Source organism: Monodelphis domestica, chromosome 1 (assembly GCF_027887165.1).
Source record: "Monodelphis domestica isolate mMonDom1 chromosome 1, mMonDom1.pri, whole genome shotgun sequence".
Lineage (NCBI taxonomy): Eukaryota > Metazoa > Chordata > Mammalia > Didelphimorphia > Didelphidae > Monodelphis > Monodelphis domestica.
The window spans coordinates 320,021,487-320,043,829 of record NC_077227.1 but is presented as its reverse complement, the minus strand read 5'-3'; the positions used below and the strand labels follow the sequence as shown (position 1 = coordinate 320,043,829).

At 35.9% G+C, this 22,343-nt stretch overlaps 1 protein-coding gene across 1 annotated transcript in view; it reads right to left on the bottom strand.

The window, feature by feature from the left end:
* The window catches only part of CDC42BPB (CDC42 binding protein kinase beta), a 183,430-nt gene that overhangs the window by 9,301 nt on the left and 151,786 nt on the right, over positions 1–22,343 (bottom strand). The window contains exon 30 of the mRNA XM_001366950.5: positions 8,205–8,801. Within this exon, the coding sequence (XP_001366987.1) occupies positions 8,205–8,801 (597 nt within the window). The remainder of the gene's footprint in view (positions 1–8,204; positions 8,802–22,343) is intronic.

Below are 22,343 nucleotides of genomic sequence, written 5' to 3'. Positions count from 1 at the left end.
CACATGTACAATAGTGGGTGACAAATCAGAATTAAACTGACTGCCCCGAGGCAGTCCTAAAGAAAAACTTCAACTGTGATTGGTAGATGTAAAATTAGAAGGCACAGGAAATGATGAAAAAGAAAGTGTCTTTTAAAGGAAGTTACAACTTCCTGAGTGAGTTTTTTACTTGGAGTTCTACTTGGAGTTGAACTTCCTGTGAGAGGCAGTTCTTCATTCTTTGGAAATGAAGCTGAAGAAGAATCTGCTGACTGGGACCTGAGACCCTGTTCCTGGTGAAGCTGTTCTTAAATCTCTTCCTTTGGATTGACACGTGGTGAGTGAAAAGGCTGACTCCTTTCCTGGATTTTCTGAAAAAAAAAACTAGCCTCAGGAAAGACCTACCTTTTGAGAGAGTCTTCCCCAGGTCCTCGGTTTGGCCGAGGCTGACTAAGGCCTAACTCTCCCTGCCCGGGTTGAACCAGGGGCCAGAAGTAAATTACTCAGGGCTTAAGCTAGATATCTTACCCTATACTCTCTTTGATTTTCTTATTTCACTTCCTATATTTTATAAATAAATCTCTTTGGAATAAATTAAATTCCTGGCGACCCTATTTTAAATATAATCCAGTCCAACTTTTAAAATAACCCCTTCCCCACCCCTTATAAAAACCATCACTCTTTGTAGATAATATAATGGTACACTTCAAGAACTCTGGAGAATCACCTAAAAAAACGAGATCAAACAATGGAAAAACAACAGAAAATGCAAAGTTGCAGAATATAAAATAAATCCGCATGAATCATCATTTCTATATATTACTAATAATACCCAACAGGAAGAGAAAGGAAAATTCCAATGAAAAGAATTATAGACAATATAAAACAGTTGAGACTCTACCTGCCAAGTCAAACCCAGGAATTATCTGACTGCAATTACAAAACAAAAAATTAAAACATCTAATTAACTGAGGAAACATTAATTTATTGTGGCTAGGCCAACTCAAAATAATAAAAGTTTAGTTACTATCTAAATTTAGTGACTCAGTACCATTCTACCTTTTAGTGCCAAAATACCAAAGAATTATTTTGTAGAGGCAGAAAATAAAATTCATCTGAAAAAACAAAAAGTCAAGACTATCAGGGGAATCGATGAAAGAAAATGTGAAGACATTAGCAAAACCAGATTTAAAACTAATTACAAAGTGGTAAACATGAGAATAAATCTGCCACTGGCTAAGAAATAAACTGATGGATCAGTGGAATAGATTAGGTTCACAATACACAGTAGTAAGTAAGCACAGTAATCTAGCTTTTGATAAACTCAAAGATCTAAGATTTTGAAGTAAGAACTTATTATTGGGATGAAAATTGCTGCAAATACAAGGCAATGTGGCAGAAACTATGCATAGAGTGGAATATGTAATAAAATCAAAATAGTTAAATTATTTGGACATAAAGGATGATACTGTCAATAAATCAGGAGCATGGAAAAAGTTACCTGTCAGATAAGGAACAAATTTATAACTGAATAGTGAAGATCACAGCTTCCTAAATGGATAATTTTAAAGTTTTTAACAAAACAAATGAAGCTAAAATTAGAAAGAAAGCAGGGAACTGGGAAAGAGATTTTTTGTATCAAGTTTCTCTGCTAAAGGCCTCACTTCTCAAATATATAAGGAAATGAACCCAATTTATTAAAAAAATAATAAGAGCCATTTCCCATTTTATAAATGGTCAAAGGATATAAACTGGCATTTTTCATAAGAAAAAAATCAAAACTATTAATAGTTGCACAGAAAAAAATGTTCCAAATTTCTATTGATTAAGAGAAATGCATATTGAAATAATTCTGAGATATTTACTAGTGCATACTTTCAGATTGGATTATAAGAGAAAAAAAGAAAACTGATAAATGTTGGAGGTGCAAAAATCAGGACATTAAATGCATACTGGTGGTGTGAATTGGTCCAGTCATTCTGGAGAACAATTTGGAACTATGCCCAAAGTGCTATAAAACCATGCATACCCTCTGACCTGGCAATACCACATTACTAGGTCTGTATCCCAGACAAAGGAAAAAGAAAAGGACCCAATATGTACCAAAATATTTATAGAAGCTCTTTCTTTGATGGCTAAGAATTGGAAATTATGGGGATGTTCATCCATTGGGGAATGGTTGAACAAGTTGTGACATAAGATTGTGATGGCATATTATTGTGCTGTAAGAAATGACAAAAGAATGATTTCAGAAAAACCTGAGAAGTGTTATATGAACTGATGCAAAGTGAAGTAAGAAGGACCAGTTGGAACACTGTACATAGCAACAGCAATATTGTAATGATGATCAACTGTGAAAAACTTAGTTATTCCGATGAAGACAATGATCCAAGATAATTCCAAAGGACCAATTTTGAAAAATGCTATCTACCTCTAGAGAGAGAACTGATGTACTCTGAGTGCAGAATGAAGCATATTTTTTTTCCAATTTTCACTTAAACTAGAAAAAGAAGAGTGGAAATGGAATAATGGGGCCACTAGGACCCTGATGTTTTGAAAACACAGTACAAATCAAATGGACTACTTGCATTTGGGGGAGGGGGTTGCAATATAGCTAATATGAAAATATTTTGCATGTCCACATTTATAATTGCTATCACATTGTTTGTATTTTCATGAGTGGGGAAAGGACAGAAGAGGGAGAGAATATAGAATTCAAAAACTTTTTCAAGTGATAAAAATAAAAAGAATTAAAGAGGGGAAAAAAAGAAAGACTGGCATAGGAACTCCTAAAATGGAGGAAAAGCTAGTGACCAGCACATGGGTCCTTTACAGGCCAACTATTCTAGTCAAATTTGGCTAGAAGAGGTAAATCTCTCATTTACATGGCTTATGCCAGAAGTTCCTTATAAAATTTTCAAGTTATCTCCAATGACACAAGTCTGTATTAGTGTTTTTCTGAAGTCTATAACCAAGAGTGATAATAATAAATGCATTTCTCTAATGTCTTTTTGTCTAATAAATTATTTAAATACACTATTTTATTTAATTCCCCCTAAAATTCTGTGACATTGCACAAGGATGATTGCTTTCACTTTATCAATACACAATAGATAGAAAGGATAAAGTGACTTGCCCAGATTCATTTAGATCATAAATGAAATCAGGGCCTCCTTTGACTATTACTATCCTGAGGATATTTTAAAAATATCAGTTTATCACTGTTAACAAGGGCTATATTTAAAATATTTTCCTTTAATACTTGAGAGCTGGGGGCAGCTGGGTAGCTCAGTGAATTGAGAGCCAGGCCTAGAGACAGGAGGTCCTAGGTTCAAATCTGGCATCAAACACTTCCCAGCTGTGTGACCCTGGGCAAGTCACTTGACTCCCAATGCCTAGCCCTTACCACTCTTCTGCCTTGGAACCAATACACAGTATTGATTCCAAGATGGAAGGTAAGGGTTTAAAAAAAAAATACTTGAGTGCTTACTAAAGCGTATCTAGAATCTTTATGTTGTACAGTATAGAGAAAGGTTCACAAAAAATTGGAAAAGAACAGTGAGGGTGGAACACGGGGGCTATTAGGACCCTTCCTAGTTTCCTGATGTTTAGAACACACAGAATTAAATGGACCACTTTTCAAGTACTGAACTTTTGCTTGTTGTGCCATTTAAGGTTTTCCAAAATCTAATTCCTATTTACTTATTCCTTCTGTATCTTCCCCCAACACATAACATTCTAACTGGCCTCATAGCTATCTCCTCACCCATATATATGACTACCCATTTCCAATGTCCCCTCAAAGCCCGGAATACCTGGTATTTCCACTCCCTCCCCTCCCCCTCTACCTCTAGGCTTAGCTGACTTTAAGGCTAAATTCAAGTATCATTTCCTATATGGAGTCTTTCCAGATCTCCTCAGGGATTAGTTCTTTCTTTTTTTTCTAAAGTTATTTCATATATATTTATCTGTCTACAAAAAAAAAAAAAGCTGACAGAGAGTTAAGTTCAAACTATTTCAGGTACATACTGGCTACGTCTCTCTGAAACTAATTAAAGATCTGATCCAAAGGAAAACATACACACTGCATCCCCCAAGTAGACTCTAAATTCAATTAGGGCAAGGACTGTTTCATTTTGTCTCTGTAGGTCCAGATTGGGGTATGAACCCAGATCTTAACTCTAATATCAGCTTCCTATTATATCTATTGTGTTATACTGCTTTTCTTAACAAATGTACTGATAAGCTAAGTTTAAGAAAAATTGGCACTAACACATGATGGGATCAGTAAAGTGTTCACATAGGAAGTGACATTAGTTCAGCTTTGAAGACAGCTAAGCATTCTTAGGGTGGAAGTGATGTGGGGATTCTATATACTCTTTTATACAATAGATGTTTAATAAATGTATGTTGAAATGAGGAAGTAGGGAAGGACAATGAAGAGAGAATTCATGAGAGAATTATGGAGACAGTTAAATGTTTTCTTTCCCCTAGAAAGATCAAGTTCTAACTCTCATGTTTATGCCTAATTGTGCAGCTTCGAATTTTTTTGGATACAGGACAATATATCAATCGTTACTCTTTTTTTGGACACTAGATTGTGATTTCACTGGCCTAGAGAACTCTCAGTGAAGACATTCCCTCTACCAATGCAGACTGGCACTTGGTTTGATACGTATAACTGCCTAGCCCATTAAGGGGATTAAAAAACTTATCCAGGGTAACGTGGCCAAACATGTTAGTTCAGGAGCCTTGAACTCAGTTCTTGATTCCAAGACTGTCTCCCTATATATTATACTATATTATTCCTATTATGCTATATTATCTCATTAACATGTAAAATAAAATATCTAATTTCTTTATTCAATTATCTGTCAAGGACAGTACTAACCTTGATAACTTTTGTTGTTTGGACCATAGGAAACCTTATAATTTGTGGTCAAAGGTCAGCAATGCTTCTACCAGCAATAAGGGACAGGCTCTGTCCTGCACCTGGATTATCTTCTTAAATCCATAAAGCAATTATGTCTACGGTAATGAAGAACATCCCACTAGGTGGCAGTCTGATGGCAACATGGAAGTGAATTAAAATTGCCTTATATTGAAATGTCCTATCCTTTGTAGAGTTAGTATTTTATCTTTTCAGCAAAATTAGCAACAAAATAGATCAGAGGTTCCAATGTTAAGCAATTAAAAGAAATTAATAATGCTCTTCAGTTTTAATAACTATGTCCTCTATCAGCCGGTGTCAATTTGCACTGGCAGAGGAAGTTTCTCACTAGAGTTACCAAAACTAATTAAATCAATATCCAATTTTTAAGAGTTGCCTTATAGCTAATCTAACTGAATATCTATGAGAAGAGCTTTTATTTTCAATTTATCTAGATGCACAGCTTTTAAATTTAAATTAAACTAAATTAAAATTTTAAATTTAATGTTGGGATATTCTGACATCCTGAATTATTTATAATTCTCTCTCTACTTCTGGTGTGAACTTAATCTCTGGAGTTTTACACTTTATCACCAATCATTCTGCTTCATCCTGTGTAACCCAATCTCCCCCATCTTTTCTGTTCCCTTTTAGATGTTATCTTTTTCCTATGGAATCTAAGCTTCTTTAGGTTAGGAACTGTTTTGCTTGTTTCTCTTTGTCTTCCTAGCACTTAACACAGTACCTAATACGTGTCCTAGTCATTTAATTATTAAACTATTTGAGGTTTACTATAAACTGTGGAGAAAGGTTGACAATATGTTTCCCCAAAACAATTCACTTGTTAGCATTTTTAGCATTCGTTTTTACTGTTTAAAGTTTTAGTTTCTCAAATGCTGTACTTCCCCACCAAGCCTATTATTTCTATATATTTAGGCATCTGAAATGGTTAAAATTATCTCATGATAATATTTCTAAACCTAAATACAATTTTTCTGCAAATATCAAGAAAAGAATAGCTTTAAAGTAGAGCCTTGGCTTTCTAAACATTAACTATCTATTAACTATTCTATTTCTAATAACTATTATTTCTAAACATTAACTATCTATTAACTATTCTAAACATTAACATCTAAACAGAAAACCAAGGGCACAAACTTCCAAGAGTACAAAGAGATTTTCTTTGACCATCAAAAATACTCTAGCTACTTTTTATTATCCCATTTCAGAGTTTGGGGGGTCATAACGAACCTCAACCTATACCTGAAAGGAATCCCAACTCTTAATATATTAGGTAAGTTGCCATTCAGCCTTTGCTTGAAGACCACCACTGCCCATTCCACTATTGGACATCAAGGTTAAACTAGTCTGTTTGCAACTTCTTCCAGTAGCTCCTCCTTATGCTTCTGGAGCCAAACAGAAGATAGTATAATCACTCCTGCTCAGCCTTTCAAATTTGAAGACAGCTATTCTACCCTTCTTGAATTATTTCTTCAAACTAAATTACATCCCTGGCTCCTTTGGCTGATTCTAATAGAACATGTATTCAAGGCTTTTATCATCCTGTTTGCCTTCATCTGGACAGTCCCCACCTAATCAAGTCTTTCTTAAGACTCGAGAAGTCATCTTAATCATCAGTAATTCCTTTTTATCAGATACAACAGACATTTTGTGTGATATGATGCAATGAAAAGAACATGATACTTGAAGGATGAAGCCCTGTGTTCAAATGTTGGCTATCTTACTACATGATCTTAGGTAAAGGTACATCAATGAAGCGAGCCTCAGCTATAGAATCAGGATACAGTAAGTCTAAATGATTTCTAATGGCCTCTTTCAGCTTTAAGTTTTATGACCAGTTCTTTTGTCTAATGCCACAAATATGGATTATTAGGCTCTACAGCTCAAATGCCACTTTTGCAAGAGGCATTTCCTGATCCCCTCTGGACAACCTCATACTTATCTACTCTCGATATATCTTGTACACACCTATTTATGTAACTGTCTTGCCCAGTTGAATATAAGAGCAGGGACTATTTTTGCTCTTTCTTCATATCCCTATTCCTTACAGAGTAATGCTTAATAAATGCTTATTCATTAACTGATTGATCTGAAAGAAGATATATGATGACAGAATAGATAGATCTTAGCATAGGAGAATACTTGAGGATCACTTTGCAAATAACAAATATAAGCTATTATTAAGAATATGAATATTAGGGGGCAGCTGGGTGGCTCAGTTGATTGAGAGTCAGGCCCAGAGATGGGAGGTCCTGGGTTCAAATTTGTCCTTAGACACATCCCAGCTGTGACCCTGGGCAAGTCACTTGACCCCCATCACCTAGTCATTACTGCTCTTTTGCCTTAGAACCAATACACAAGATTGATTCTAAGATGGAAGATAAGGATTTGGGGGGGGGGGATATTTATATTAAATAATTCTCAATGTTTCTTCTGTTTTACAGAGTTCAGCAGTCATCTCAGGTTGGGCAGAAATTCTGTGACCAACTTAAAGTAGTTTAAGCAATAAATAGCTGGGCATGTTGGGACCACTTGTGTCATCTAGTATCGTAGAAACTAGTCTATAATACTAAGAAAATAGTTGACTGGCCCAGAGTTTCTAAAACAGCATATATTATGCAGGATTTGAAGATAGTTCTTCCTGGTTCCAAACTCAGCTGCTGGGCTCTAAGTTTTTAGACTTTAGCACTGTACCTCATCTGCAGTCTTATTCTAGAACATCTATCAGCCCCTCCTGCCTACTCCCCCTGGAATAGTCTTCTACTTTGTCTCTTTCTCCCACAGGTGACTTCTTTGGTGAGGTTGGAGGGAGGGAGAAGGCTCTCCATTTTGATGAGGGGCAAAGTCTAACCAACTTTCATTTTCCTTGAGTTCCTGGAGTTCAACAATAGATGCTAATACCAGGCACATCCTCATAGGTCCTTCTACTGCCCCTCCATCCCACTTTCCTTTTGTTTTTGTGTTGTATTCCTACATTAGACTGTAAGCTCCTTGAGGGCAAAATCTTTCTTTTTGCTTGTATTGTAGAGCTTAGCACAGACAATGAAACACTGTAAATGCTTAAAAATTGCTTTTTGCCTTGCTTTGCCTCTGTACTATATTTTTATCACCTGCTTCTTCTATTATGGGAAAATTGGATTAGAGCTATTGTAAATTCTTAGTTGGCTATCTAATGCGGAAATTAGAAGATAAACCAAAGCAAAAGAGAACACATGCTGATTTTTGATGGGAAAAGCAACAACAGGGATATGGCAACAGAAAAACATATACATACTACAGGCAACAGGAGTTGCAGGCCACATTAGCTCCTGCATGCGTGACCTTCGACCTTGTGAATCCACGTACAATCCCATATGGCTGAAGCAAAGCAGGTATTCCTCATTAGTGAGTTCCACAGCACAAAGGGCATCAAAAGACTGCTGTGAGAGGAACATAAGTGAGGGATCATTAGGATTTACCAGGTTTAGAGACTGTCCATCTCCCTGGATGTTCAACAGATAGAACCCAGAAGGGTAGCCAACACAGAGTCTGTCTTTGAATACTGTCATCCATTGTACACTTCCTGGAGCCACAATTTCATTGAATTTTTTGTGGAAAGGCTTAGTTCTATGAATTTCATAACAAAGAATCAGTCGTTTCACAGCCACAAACAAGCAAGTTGAGGAGCTCTTCTTTAGAGTGGCAGCTACTATAAGTTGGCAGCCTTTAGTTTCTGGGAGTTTGATGTCAAAATTGCCTTCTGAACCATCAAGAGATGACCATGGATATAGATGAACATGGTGGTTCCTGCCACAGATGAGGATGATAATTTTCTCTTTGGGAGCAAGTTCAATCTGGTACACCTTCTTACAATCAGCAGCTCGAACAATCACTGCACAAGAAATAAATCTCAGTGAATAAAAGACTATGGTAGCATAAATATTCTTCTGTAGAGAAAGGTTATCTTCTGTCAATTCTAACCTCCGAGTGTAAAGTGTGAGGAAGGAGAAAAAACCATTGGATTTGGGAGTCAGAGGCCATGGGCTCAAATCCTAACTGCTACTTCCTACTTGTGTAACCTTGGGTAAATCATTTCCCCTTTCTAGGCCTCTTTATTCACTGTAAAATGAAAGTAAAGAATGTGTTGTTGAACTTTGAAACATTATGCAAACTTCAATCTATTCACAATTTAATTTCTTACAATGTACCATCTACAATGTAACATAAAAGACTGAAAAAGCAAATGCAACTTCACTGTTACTAGTTTAACATGTTAAAAGGATGGATGTATGCAAAGATTTTCCCCTTAGTCTGTATCTTCTCTCTAGATGCATTTATATTATTTGTGGAAAGCTTTGTCATATAATATAATCTACTTGGTTTTTGACGATATTCTCTACATTGTGGTTAGTTATATATTCAATCCCTAGCCACAGCTGTGAGAAATATAACCTTTCATTTTCCTCTAATTTTGAATGGTGTAATTTTAAGAAGTTTTTAATTCACTCATGCATATGGAATTTATTGTGATATTTGGTGAAAGGCACTAGTCTAAAGCTATTTCCTGTTGAACTGATATTCTGTATGCCCAGCAGTTCCTATTGACAGCAAATTCTTCACCAGTACTTTGTGTTATTGGGCTTATCAATGACTGTATGGATTTCTTGCTAAGTCATGCTTATATAAATCTATTCCACTGATTACCTTTTCTATTTTTTATCCAGTATTGGATAGTTTTGACAGGTAAATCTGAAATCTGATAATAGAAAACTCATCCTTCTGTTTCCCTAGATATCCTTGACCTTTTGTTCTACCATCTTACTTTAACTCTGTTAAGTATCCTGTTGGTAATCTGACTAACATAGAATTGGATTCTTGGCTTTATTTGGGTAGAACTGTCATTTTCACTATATTGGTCATAACTTAACCCGTTGATTTTTGTACATTTTGTAAAAATGAATTTACAGTTATGTTTATGTAAGTTCTTTGTATCTTGTCTTTGTAGGTTAGCTTCCAGGTAATTAGTATACCATTTTGTCATTTTAAATGGTACTTCTCTCTTCTTCCCTGTATTTGTTAGTACCAAACAGACATGCTGATGGGAGGATTTCTCATCTTGCCACTTTGATAAAGGAATTTGTCTTGACAATTGTACCCCAATAAGATTCTCTAAGATTTCTACATAAATCATTCTCAGTTATGGATAAAGAAGTTTAACTGTTTATTCTTTCAATACTGAGAGTATTATTGCTCTAGCTAGAATTTCTAGAACTATGTTAAATAATAAATATTGAGGATGGACATTGTAGCTTCAATCTTCCTTGTTAGGAAGGTTTTCCAGGTTTCTCCTTTACAAATAAGTCTGGGTATTAGACAAATGCTTTTGATTATGAACAGAAAGTGCTTTTTCCACTCCCTGTATTTAAAAAATATTTGAAAATGAGTTTTTTATTCCACAAACTCTGTATTTATTATTCTTTTCTTTAATGCAAAATTTTTACTGTTGCTATGATTGGATCTTTGATCTTTTTTTATATAGGCTGTAATTTTTAAAATACATTTTTATTGCTCTCTTTTAATTTTTACATCACTTACATTTCCTACAGTTCCCCTCCCCCCCTAAAAATAATCCCTTTTAATAAAGAAGAAAACTAAATTAACCAATATATTGAAAAATGTTGATGTTATATGTAGTATACCATGCCCATGGTTGCCCACCTTTTCAAGGCGGTATCTTATTGTATCTCTTCTGTGAATCCAAGCATGGTCAGCATATAATTCAATTATTTCTTGTTATTACTTCCTCTACATTGTTGTAGTCATTATATATCTTGTTTTTGTGATTTATATACTTCAATTCATTCTATATTTCCTTAAATTCTTTATATTCATCATTTCTTAAAGTACAATAATATTCTCCTATATTATTGAAACAAAACTTGTTCAGCTATTACCTAATTCCAACTCTTTGCTACTGTAAAAAGCGATGTTCTAAATATTTTGGTATATATGGCACCCCTTTTTTTAGATGCCCAGAAATGCAATCCTTTTTAGGATTCAATTCATTTGTTCAATTCAATTCAATTCAATTCAATTCAATTCAATTCAATTCAATTTCTCTTTGTGTTTATATATCTTAAACAGAAGACCTGATCAAAAACATTGACATAAAGGTCTTTTCCCTGATGACTGCCTCCCTTCTTATTGTAGATGAATCAATTTTGTTAATGCAAAAGCCTTTAAATTTGATTTAATTAGAATTATGTTTTATTTTTTGTAATTGTAAATTTGCATTTGTAAAATATGTAAAAATTGTAAAATAGTATACCAAATCACTGAGGGAGTACTTTAGAAACCTAAGGGGGAAAAAATGGAAAAAATTTCATCTACAGGAATAAAATGTCAAGAATTAGAGGGCAGCTGGGTAGCTCAGTGGATTGAGAACCAGGCCTAGAGACAGGAGGTCCTAGGTTCAAATCTGGCCTCAGCCACTTCCCAGCTGTGTGACCCTTGGGCAAGTTACTTGACCCCCATTGCCTAGCCCTTACCACTCTTCTGCCTTGGAGCCAATACACAGTATTGACTCCAAGATGGAAGGTAAGGGTTTAAAAAAAAATGTCAAGAATTTGGTGGAAAAAACTAGAAAAGGAAGGGGACTATGCACTACCATATCTAGAGCTACACCACAAATGAATATTACAACTATTTGTAACTAGTTAAAAAAGTAAAAAACTGAAATAGATCTGGCTCACATTAAACAGAAGCAAATAAGCAATAACATAGTGATCAATAAAACCAAATATACCAGACAATTGAATAAAGGCTTACTGTTTGACAAAAAATGCAAGTGAAACAGGAAAATCTGGCAGAAATCAATTTTTAACCAAGATTTAAATGTTTTTGTACATCACTAGGTCAAAAAGCAGGCACAGTCCAGTGACTATTGGGGAATAGTTCCATATTATTTTCTGAACAGCTAGACTAATTTACAGTTCCACCAACAGTGTAGTCTTATAAAATTCTGACAAAGGAAGTCTTTAGAACTTAGTGACTAAATTTCTGGTTCAGTAAATGCTTGGGCAGCATCTTTTGTATTCTAATCTATCTGCACAAAGACCAATAATTTCCAGATTATCATTCTTAGTTCTGTTGTTTTCCTTTATTTAGACCCAAAGTTTCCTTTCATTTCTGATATTAAAAAAATTATGAACTATTGTTTGCTCTTATATTGCTGCATTTTTCCTTCTGCCTAAATTGCTCTCTGCTTCTCCACTTTTCAATTCTGTTGCTAGCCTTCTTGAATTTTTTCTTTAGTCGTCTAATAAAAGAAATGTCATAAGTTCCTTTATCATCTCACTGTGATGCTAAACCATTAACATTTCTTAATGGTATGTCTATTCTCCATTCCAAAGATATAGCTGTGGAAGTACTGTTCTTCCCCTTAGGAGTTTTTTTCTTTCTTTCACTCCATAGTATTTATTCGTGGTACTAAGGATTCTTTGGCTTGATTTTCTGTGAGATCTTTCTTGAAGAATCTTTATTTGATATGCCTAGTAGTGAGATCTGTAGGCCAAAAGGGATGGATATTTTAATAATTACTTTTTTTAAAGCAGAATTCCAGAGGACAGCTGAGTGGCTCAGTGGATTGAGAGCCAGACCTAGAGTCAGGAGGTCCTGGGTTCAAATCTGGCCTTAGACACGTCCTACCTGTGTGACCCTAGGCAAGATACTTAACTGCCATTGTTTAGCCCATACCACTCTTCTGCCTTAGAACCAATACACAGCATTAATTCTAAGATAGAAGGTAAGGGTTTAAAATCAAATAAACAAATGAATAAAAGTCCCTATGCTAAGAACAACTGGGTGTTTTTTTTTAATTTCTTTGGTTTTTCCTTATTAGGGTGAAATAATAAGTTGTTATTTGGGGGTACTTTAATTGGCTTAGAATAAGTTTAAGTTGAAATGAAAGAATTGATGAACTTGAACCAGGTTAACCTAGTAGGGTGGTACAGATACTGGAATAGAAAGGTGTATTCATGAAGTTTCCAAACACTTGCTCAAAGGATGCAGATCTAATATCAAGTGGATGTGTCAATACCATTTTGAATTATTCTATACTTTGAAAAAATTTATGAGAAGAGACTGTGCATACACATACGTGTGTCTTCTAAACAGGGACATCAGGGAAAGATGAAATCCCAGAATTTAATCTCTAAAACAATTTAGAGGGGACAGTTGGATAGTTCAGTGGATTGAGAACCAGGCCTAGAGATGGGAGGTACTGGATTCAAATCTGACCTCAGACACTTCCTAGCTATATAACCCTGGGCTAGTCACTTGACCCCCATTGCCTAACCCATACCACTCTTCTACCGTGGAACCAATATGTAGTTTTGAATTCCCAGGTGGAAGGTAAAGGTTTAAAAACAAAACAAAACACAACAACAAAAACTTAATCTTTGTAATTGAAAAGTTGGGTAACCATCCAGGATCACTCTAGGGAAGAAAGTATCCTCATTGGTTTACCTACCAATGTGCTGACAAACAATAAGCTTGACAGGCTATTGGGAATGAATACTTGAAATCTGTGGTATAGAACTGTACAACTATAATGAAACAGAATCTGTAGTTATCCCCCCCACTGAAAAACATCCTCTAATTGTTCTAGGGAGATGACTATAGGTAATCCTGTCACATTCCTAGGGAACATTATTCTAATCTTCACATATTAATAATCCTTATGTTTAAATAAGGAAGGAAAATGTTAGACCTTAATTGTACAAAAAAAATGCACAACAGGAATGGAAAGTTTGAGAAATTCTCCAGGAGATTATGGTGTTGAATATGGCAGTATCATAGAACAAAAAAACTACATAATTTTGATAGGTGAAGCTTTTGCTTTTGCTTGCTGAGAACTAGGTCTCCAAGCTTCTCCTGTTCCCTTCAGCACCTTTTTCATATGCTGTCTTCCTCCATTAGAATGTAAGCTCTTTAAGGGCAGGGGAAGCCTGGCTTTCTTATATTTGTACCACATTGCTTATATGTGAAGCACAGTGGTGGGCATAAAGTAAGTGCAAGGCAGTCAAGATGGAGGCATAGAAGCAGCGAAAGTTCAAACGTCTGAAAACCCTTCCTTACCGATTACAAACTAAATGCTCCTAGGGGACTGAAAATCAAACCTAACAACAGGACAGAGCCAAGGAACCCTCGTGCTGGACTCAACTTAAAAGGTACGGCCCCCAAAGCCTGAATTTGAAAACACTTCGGTTTAAGGGGAAGAAAGACGGAAGGTCACAGTACCCTTCCCCCACATAGAGCTCTAAGCCTCCTGCGGTAGCTGGAACCTCTGGGAGGGCAAGGGTGCTGGTCGTGAGGGAGTATCTTATGGGTAAAGCTGTGCCAGGATCAGAGCATTGAACACAAGTGGTGGGGAAGCAACTGGAAAAGAAGCACAAAGCGGGTAGCCTAGTTGCAGCAATGGAGACACTCCATATTGCCCCCCCCTCCTGAGGTTTTGGCCTCAGGGCACATCCAGCTCAAACCAGCTGGACTTAATCCCATCAAAGCCTTCAGAGGGCAGGGAAGCTCAAGCTCCAACAGCCCTCCCCCATAAACTGCACTGAGAGATTTGCTGACAAATTTGCTCCAAGGGTAAAGGCTGACAGAAAAGCCCCAAACCACAAATCCAACAAAAAAACTGAGGAGCAAAAGCACAGGCAACTGCAGAGTAAAGAAGGGGTAAATATGAGCAAACAACAGAAAAAGAAAAAAGAAATTACAACTGACAGCTTCTATACAGGCAATGAAAAAAGAACAAAAGGAACAGAAAAGAATGAGGGAAGATCAAGGAAAAAAACAGAAACCCTAGCAAATTGGATACAGGCATTGGAAGAGCTCAAAATACAATTCAAAACACAATTAAGAGAGGCTGAAGACAACTGGGAAAAGAACTTAAAAAGAAAGATAAGTCATCTGGAAACAGAAAATAGTATCTTGAAAGTCAAAATTAATCAGCTTGAAAATGAGGCAAAGGAGATAAAAGATGAGGCAAAGAATATCAGACTGGAAGGAGAAGGATGACCAAAAAGCCAGGGATGAAATCCAGTCTTTAAAAACCAAAATACAAATCCAACAGGCCATCAAAGAACTTCCTAAGAAAAAATCCCCAGGGCCTGATGGATTCACCAGTGAATTCTATCAAACATTCAGAGAACAGTTAATCCCAATACTATATAAACTATTTGACATAATAAGCAAAGAGGGAGTTCTACCAAACTCCTTTTATGACACAAACATGGTACTGATTCCAAAACCAGGCAGGTCAAAAACAGAGAAAGAAAACTATAGACCAATCTCCCTAATGAATATAGATGCAAAAATCTTAAATAGGATACTAGCAAAAAGACTCCAGCAAGTGATCAGAAGGGTCATCCACCATGATCAAGTAGGATTTATACCAGGGATGCACGGCTGGTTCAATATTAGGAAAACCATCCACATAACTGACCACATCAACAAGCAAACCAACAAGAACCACATGATTATCTCAACAGATGCAGAAAAAGCCTTTGATAAAATACAACACCCATTCCTATTAAAAACACTAGAAAGCATAGGAACAGAAGGGTCATTCCTAAAAATAATAAACAGTATATATCTAAAACCATCAGCTAATATCATTTGCAATGGGGATAAACTAGATGCATTCCCAATAAGATCAGGAGTGAAACAAGGATGCCCATTATCACCTCTACTATTTGACATTGTACTAGAAACACTAGCAGTAGCAATTAGAGAAGAAAAAGAAATTGAAGGCATTAAAATAGGCAAGGAGGAGACCAAATTATTACTCTTTGCAGATGACATGATGGTCTACTTAAAGAATCCTAGAGATTCAACCAAAAAGCTAATTGAAATAATCAACAACTTTAGCAAAGTTGCAGGATACAAAATAAACCCACATAAGTCATCAGCTTTTCTATATATCTCCAACACAGCTCAGCAGCAAAAACTAGAAAGAGAAATCCCATTCAAAATCACCTTAGACAAAATAAAATACCTAGGAATCTTTCTCCTGAGACAAACACAGGAACTATATGAAAACAACTACAAAACACTCTCCACACAACTAAAACTAGACTTGAGCAATTGGAAAAACATTAACTGCTCATGGGTAGGATGAGCCAATATGGTAGAAATGACCATCCTACCCAAACTTATTTATCTATTTGGTGCCATACCCATGGAACTCCCAAAGGATTTCTTTACTGATTTGGAAAAGGCCATGGCAAAGTTCATTTGGAATAGCGGGGGATCGGGGATATCCAGGGAAATAATGAAAAAAAAAAACACAAGTTGGGGGGGAGGGGGGGGCCTGGCAGTCCCAGACCTCAAATTATATTACAGGGCAGCGGTCATCGGGGCAGTTTGGTACTGGCTGGGAGACGGAGGGGAGGATCGGTGGAGTGGACTGGGGGCGGGTGACCTCAGCCAGACAGTATACGATAAACCCAAAGATCCCAGGTCTTGGGACAAAAATCCACTATTCGATAGGAACTGCTGGGAGGGTTGGAGGACAGTGTGGGAGAGACTGGGAGTAGATTGGCACCTCACACCCTGCACCGAGATGGATTCAAAGTGGGTGAAGGACTTGAACATGGAGAGGGAAACCGTGAGTGAGTTGGGTAAACGCAGAGTAGTGTACATGTCAGACCTTTGGGAGGGGAAAGACTTTAAAACCAAGCAAGACATAGAAAGAATCACAAAATGTAAAATAAATAATTTCGACTACATCGAATTAAAAGGCTTTTGTACTAACAAAACCAATGTAACTAAAATCAGAGGGAAAGCAACAAATTGGGAAAAAATCTTCATAAAAACCTCTGACAAAGGTTTAATTACTCAAATTTATAAAGAGCTAAATCAATTGTACAAAAAATCAAGCCATTCCCCAATTGATAAATGGGCAGGGGACATGGATAGGCAGTTTTCAGATAAAGAAATCAAAACTATTAATAAGCACATGAGGAAGTGTTCTAGATCTCTCATGATCAGAGAGATGCAAATCAAAACAACTCTGGGGTATCACCTCACACCTAGCAGATTGGCTGGCATGACAGTTATGGAAGGTGATGAATGCTGGAGGGGATGTGGCAAAGTAGGGACATTGGTTCATTGCTGGTGGAGTTGTGAACTGATCCAGCCATTCTGGGGGGCAATTTGGAACTATGCACAAAGGGCGATAAAAGAATGTCTACCCCTTGATCCAGCCATAGCACTGCTGGGTCTGTACCCCAAAGAGATAATGGACAAAAAGACTTGTACAAAAATATTTATAGCTGCGCTCTTTGTGGTGGCCAAAAATTGGAAAACGAGGGGATGCCCATCAATTGGGGAGTGGCTGAACAAATTGTGGTGTGTGTTGGTGATGGAATATTGTTGTGCAAAAGGGAATGGTGGGGTGGAGGAATTCCATGGGGACTGGGGCGACCTCCGGGAGGTGGTGCAGAGCGGGAGGAACAGAGCTGGGAGAGCATTGTGCACAGAGACTAATACACTGTGGTATAGTCGAACGTGATGGGACTTCTCCATTGGTGGTAGTGTAATGTCCCTGAGCAATCTGCAGGGATCTGGGAGAAGGAGCGCTGTCCATAAGCAGGGGACAAACTGAGGGAGTAGAAACACTGAGGAAAAGCAACTGCCTGACTACAATGGCTGAGGGGACATGACAGAGGAGAGACTCTGAACGAACACTCTAATGCAGATACTAACAACATGGCAATGGGTTCGAATCAAGAACACATGTGATACCCAGTGGAATCACACGTCGGCTACGGGGGGTGGGAGGGAGGAAAAGAAAATGATCTTTGTCTTTAATGAATAATGCATGGAAATGATCAAATAAAATACTATTTAAAAAAAAAAGAAATAACAGGCAGAAAATCCTAGTGTTGGGAAATGTAAGAGGAACAAAAGAGTCTGCATTCACGGAAAACTTGATAATTCTCACTTTGGACCTATTTTGGCTTTCATTACTAAGTTAATTTTATACTATTATAGATTTAAAGCTAGAAGAGACCTCAGAGACCAACTAGTAGCAACCTCCTCATTTTGCAGAAGGAAAAACAGAATCTTAGGGAGGTTGAATGACAAAGAAGATTCAAACTAACATGGATTATTTAGAACCTATTAGTATTGATATTTTTTTCTAGATTTCCATTGCCCAGTTTCCATTCCCCCAACATCAATTCTATCAACAATAGTAAATATGTCCATTTATTCTTTCTCTTTATTTTTCTTTCTCCTCTTATTTTTAATTTGAATTAATTCATTTATTATTTTATTATTCTTTCTCTTTCTCTCACTACTGAATTTTCCTCTCTGTGCTCAGGTACAGAGGCAATGGTAGATGATGATACTAGGCTTGGATTCAGGAAGACCTGGGTCCAAATTCCATCTCCATTATTCACTGTATGACTTTGAGCATGTCACATAATCTCTTGTGACTCAGATGAATTCCTGAGACTTATCTACAAAGTGCCTTATACAACTCTTTCTGACATAAGCTATTATATGAGCTTAGAACAAAACAAAACAGGGAGTAGTTAATGAAAAAGGACTCTGGTTAAAGTATGTGTGACACAATAGGTAGAAGTGTTTACAAATGTATTTTTTGCTAAATGAGCCATATTTTGGGCTGCAGAAATAACATGTTTAACTCATTTGGGGTCTTATAAAAAGTTATATTCTCCTTTTAGTGTTAAGATTATAATGACTTTTATAGACCTTCAATCAAAACATATGTTTCCCAACATAATGCATCCTGGTCTTTTCTGAGTTGTTAGAATTCCCCAAAATTCCTTCTTTTAGTGAAACAGTATATAATTTGCAATGTAATTTGCTATGGATAAAAACCATGTAATGTTTGATAGATGTTTGTTATATTCCTTTTGCATACAAAGCATGAAATTCGAGCTAAAAATAGAGCTTAAAAATGCCAACAAGCTTTGCAATTATTTGTATTTTAGTATTCTAGAAATTGTTTTTGGGCTTGGATTCACTTAGATTTCAATAAAAATAAGTTAGTCTGTTTTGGGAAATGTGGTAGGGCTCAATTGGGTTTATAAAGATTTAAATTATTATAATGGCAAATCTGAATCAAATAGTTTATTTTAAATTCTGGATGACTACATGATATGGGACCTGTCAGGACTTGTGATTGAGGGTATCTCATTGGATTAAGTGCCAGGATTAGAGATAGGAGGTCTTGGATTCAAATATTTCCCCAAATACTTCCTAGATGTGTGATCCTAGGAAAGTCACTCAACTTCTATTACCTCTCCCTTAACCTCTCTTTCGCCTTGAGCCAATATACAGCTTTGATTCTAAGACAGAAGGTAAGTATTTAAGAAATGTTTCACTGATGCATCCTTCAAGAACATAGGATCATCTCCATAAGTCATTTTTAATAAACAGAAATAGAGGGTTCACATCAAATAAATAACATTTAAAGAGAAAATGTTTTAAACAGACACATTAGGTACTTTTTGTCAGGCAGTCTGGATTTTTAGAGCAATCTCTTTGCCATATAGAGCAAGTTTTGTTTTCTATGTTTAACTGTGGGGAAAAAAAAAATAATTTCTCAATTGTTTAACCTTTTCCTTTCTTCATCCATTCCTCTTAAAAACTGATGAATGAATTAATAGAATAAGAACAAAGGGTCTACATGGGATTAAAAATCTTTATTTGCTTCAATCTTGCAACTCTTGATTTTAATTACAATAATAGGTTTGGGGTTGTTTGGGTTGTTTTTGTTTAAACTTGGCAAAAACCCTTTTGGATATAGGGTTGAACTTGGACAGAACATGAAGAATGAAGCTAGAAGAAGTGCTAATAATCTGCTTTAAATAGGGGGGGAAAAAACCCAAAATACAACTACTAGAAGCAAACTACTTCACAAAGCAGTAGGACACTATAAAACAAAATCAAAAGAATGAAAAAATTGAGGAATATATGAAGCACCTCATTCACAAAACAGAAGTTTTAGAAAATTGTTCCAGGAGAGACAATTTAAGAATCATTGCTCTACTGGAGGACCATGACAAAAGAAAAAGTCTAGACATCATACTACAGGAAATTATCCAAGAAAACTGTCCTGATATTCTAGAAAAAGAGGGAAAAGTGAAGACTAAAAGAATCCACAGAGCACCTCCTGTACTTAATCCTCAACTGACAACACCCAGAAATGTTATAGCCAAATTAAAGAACTATGAGACTAAGGAAAAAATATTGCAAGTTGATAAGAAGTCATTCGCATACCATAGAAACACAGTGAGGATAACACAGGATCTGGCTGCATCTACACTGAAGGACTGAAAGGCATGGAATATGGTATTTCGGAAAGCGAGGGAACTAGGTCTACAACCAAGAATCAAGTACCCAGCAAAACTGACTATATTCTTATAGGGAAAAGTATGGTCATTTGACAAAATAGAAGAATTCCAAGCATTTGGAAGAAAAGACCAGATCTGAACAGAAAATTTGATGCCCAAACACAGAACTCAAGAGAATCATCAAAAGGTAATTAAGAAAGGGGGGGAGAAAAACAAAAGAAAAATAAACACAAAAAAACCCTTTTTTAAGAGACCCAATGAGTTAAAATGATATGTATCCCTATAAGAAAAGAGGTCATTAGTAATTTGTAAAAATTGTTATCATCACCTGGGCAACTAAAAGAATTACCCTTAGAGGGAATAGTGACAAACTGTATAGGATGAAATGCCAAGACATAAATATGTATATAGATATATGTATACATAAATATATATATATATATATATATATATATATATATATATATATATATATATATATGTATATATACACAACTAGAGCTAAAAAAGAGGTTAATACTAAAAGAAAAGGAAAAAGAAAGAAAATGGGGTAAATTTATATGTCACAAAAAAGCACATGGCTGGAGGTGGGGAGAACAACAAAACAGTGGAAGGGTAAAGAGGCTGGAAATAGGAAATACTCAATTCTTACATGTATTGAAATTGATTCAAAGAGGGAAGAACAATCAAATACATTGGGGCAGAGAATTGATTTGTGCCCTAGAGGGAAGCAGAAGGGTAAAAAATGGACTGGTGGGGAGGGAATCAGTACAAGGGAAGGGGGGGGGTAGTTTAAAAAGACTGTAAAGAAAATAAGAGGGGAATAAGAATGGAGGAGTGTAGAAAGGGAAGCAATATAAGGGTGGGAATTTAGTGGGACTGATTAAAAACAAAATATTGGTGTAGAAGAAAAGGCAGGACCAAGAGTGGAAATCAAAATGCTGGGAAATACACAGCTGGTAATCATGACTCTGAATGTGAATGGAATGAACTCACCCACAAAACGCAAGCAAATAGCAGAGTGGATTAGAAACCAAAATCCTACCATATGTTGTCTATAAGAAACACACAAGAGGAAGGTAGATGTACATAGGGTAAAAGTAAGAGTATGGAGCAAAATCTATTAGGCATCATCTGAGAAAAAGAAGGCAAGAGTCACAATCATGATATCCAACAAAGCCAAAGTAAAAATAAATCTAGTTAAAAGAGATAGGGAAGGTAATTACATCCTGATAAAAGGCAGTATAGACAAGGAGAATATCAATATTCAACATGTATGCACCAAATGGCATAGCATCCAAATTTCTAAAGGAGAAACTAAGGGAGCTCAAGGATAAAATAGATAGAAAAACTATACTAGTGGGAGACCTGATCCTTCCTCTATACGAACTAGATAAATCAAACAAAAAAATAAATAAGAAAGAGGTAAGAGAAGTAAATGAATCTTAGAAAAAAAGTTAGTAGATATATGGAGAAAAATAAATAGGGACAAAAAGGAATACACCTTCTTTTCAGTAGCACATGGTATATTCACAAAGATTGACCATGTGCTAGGACATAAAAACATTGCAAACAATTGCAAAAATAACAAATGAAATCTTCTCAGATCACAGTGCAATGAAAATAATAATTAATAAGGTTACATGGAGAGGTAAATCAAAAATGAATTAGAAATTAAACAGTAATATTCTCCAAAATCAGTTAAAGAACAAATCATATAAACAATTAATAATTTCATTGAAGAAAATGACAATGATGAGAAATCCTTTCAAAATCTATGGGATGCAGCCAAAGCAGTACTCAGGGAGAAATTTATATCCTTCTTTTCATATATTAACAAATTAGAGTGGGCAGAGGTCAATGAATTGGGCATGCAAATTAAAAAACTAGAAAGTGAACAAATTAAAAACCCTCAGATGAAGACTAAATTAGCGATCCTAAAAATCAAGGGAGAAATTAATAAAATTGGAAGTCAAATAACTATTGATTTAATACATAAGACTAGAAGCTTGTACTTTGAAAAAACAACCAAAAAAAATAGA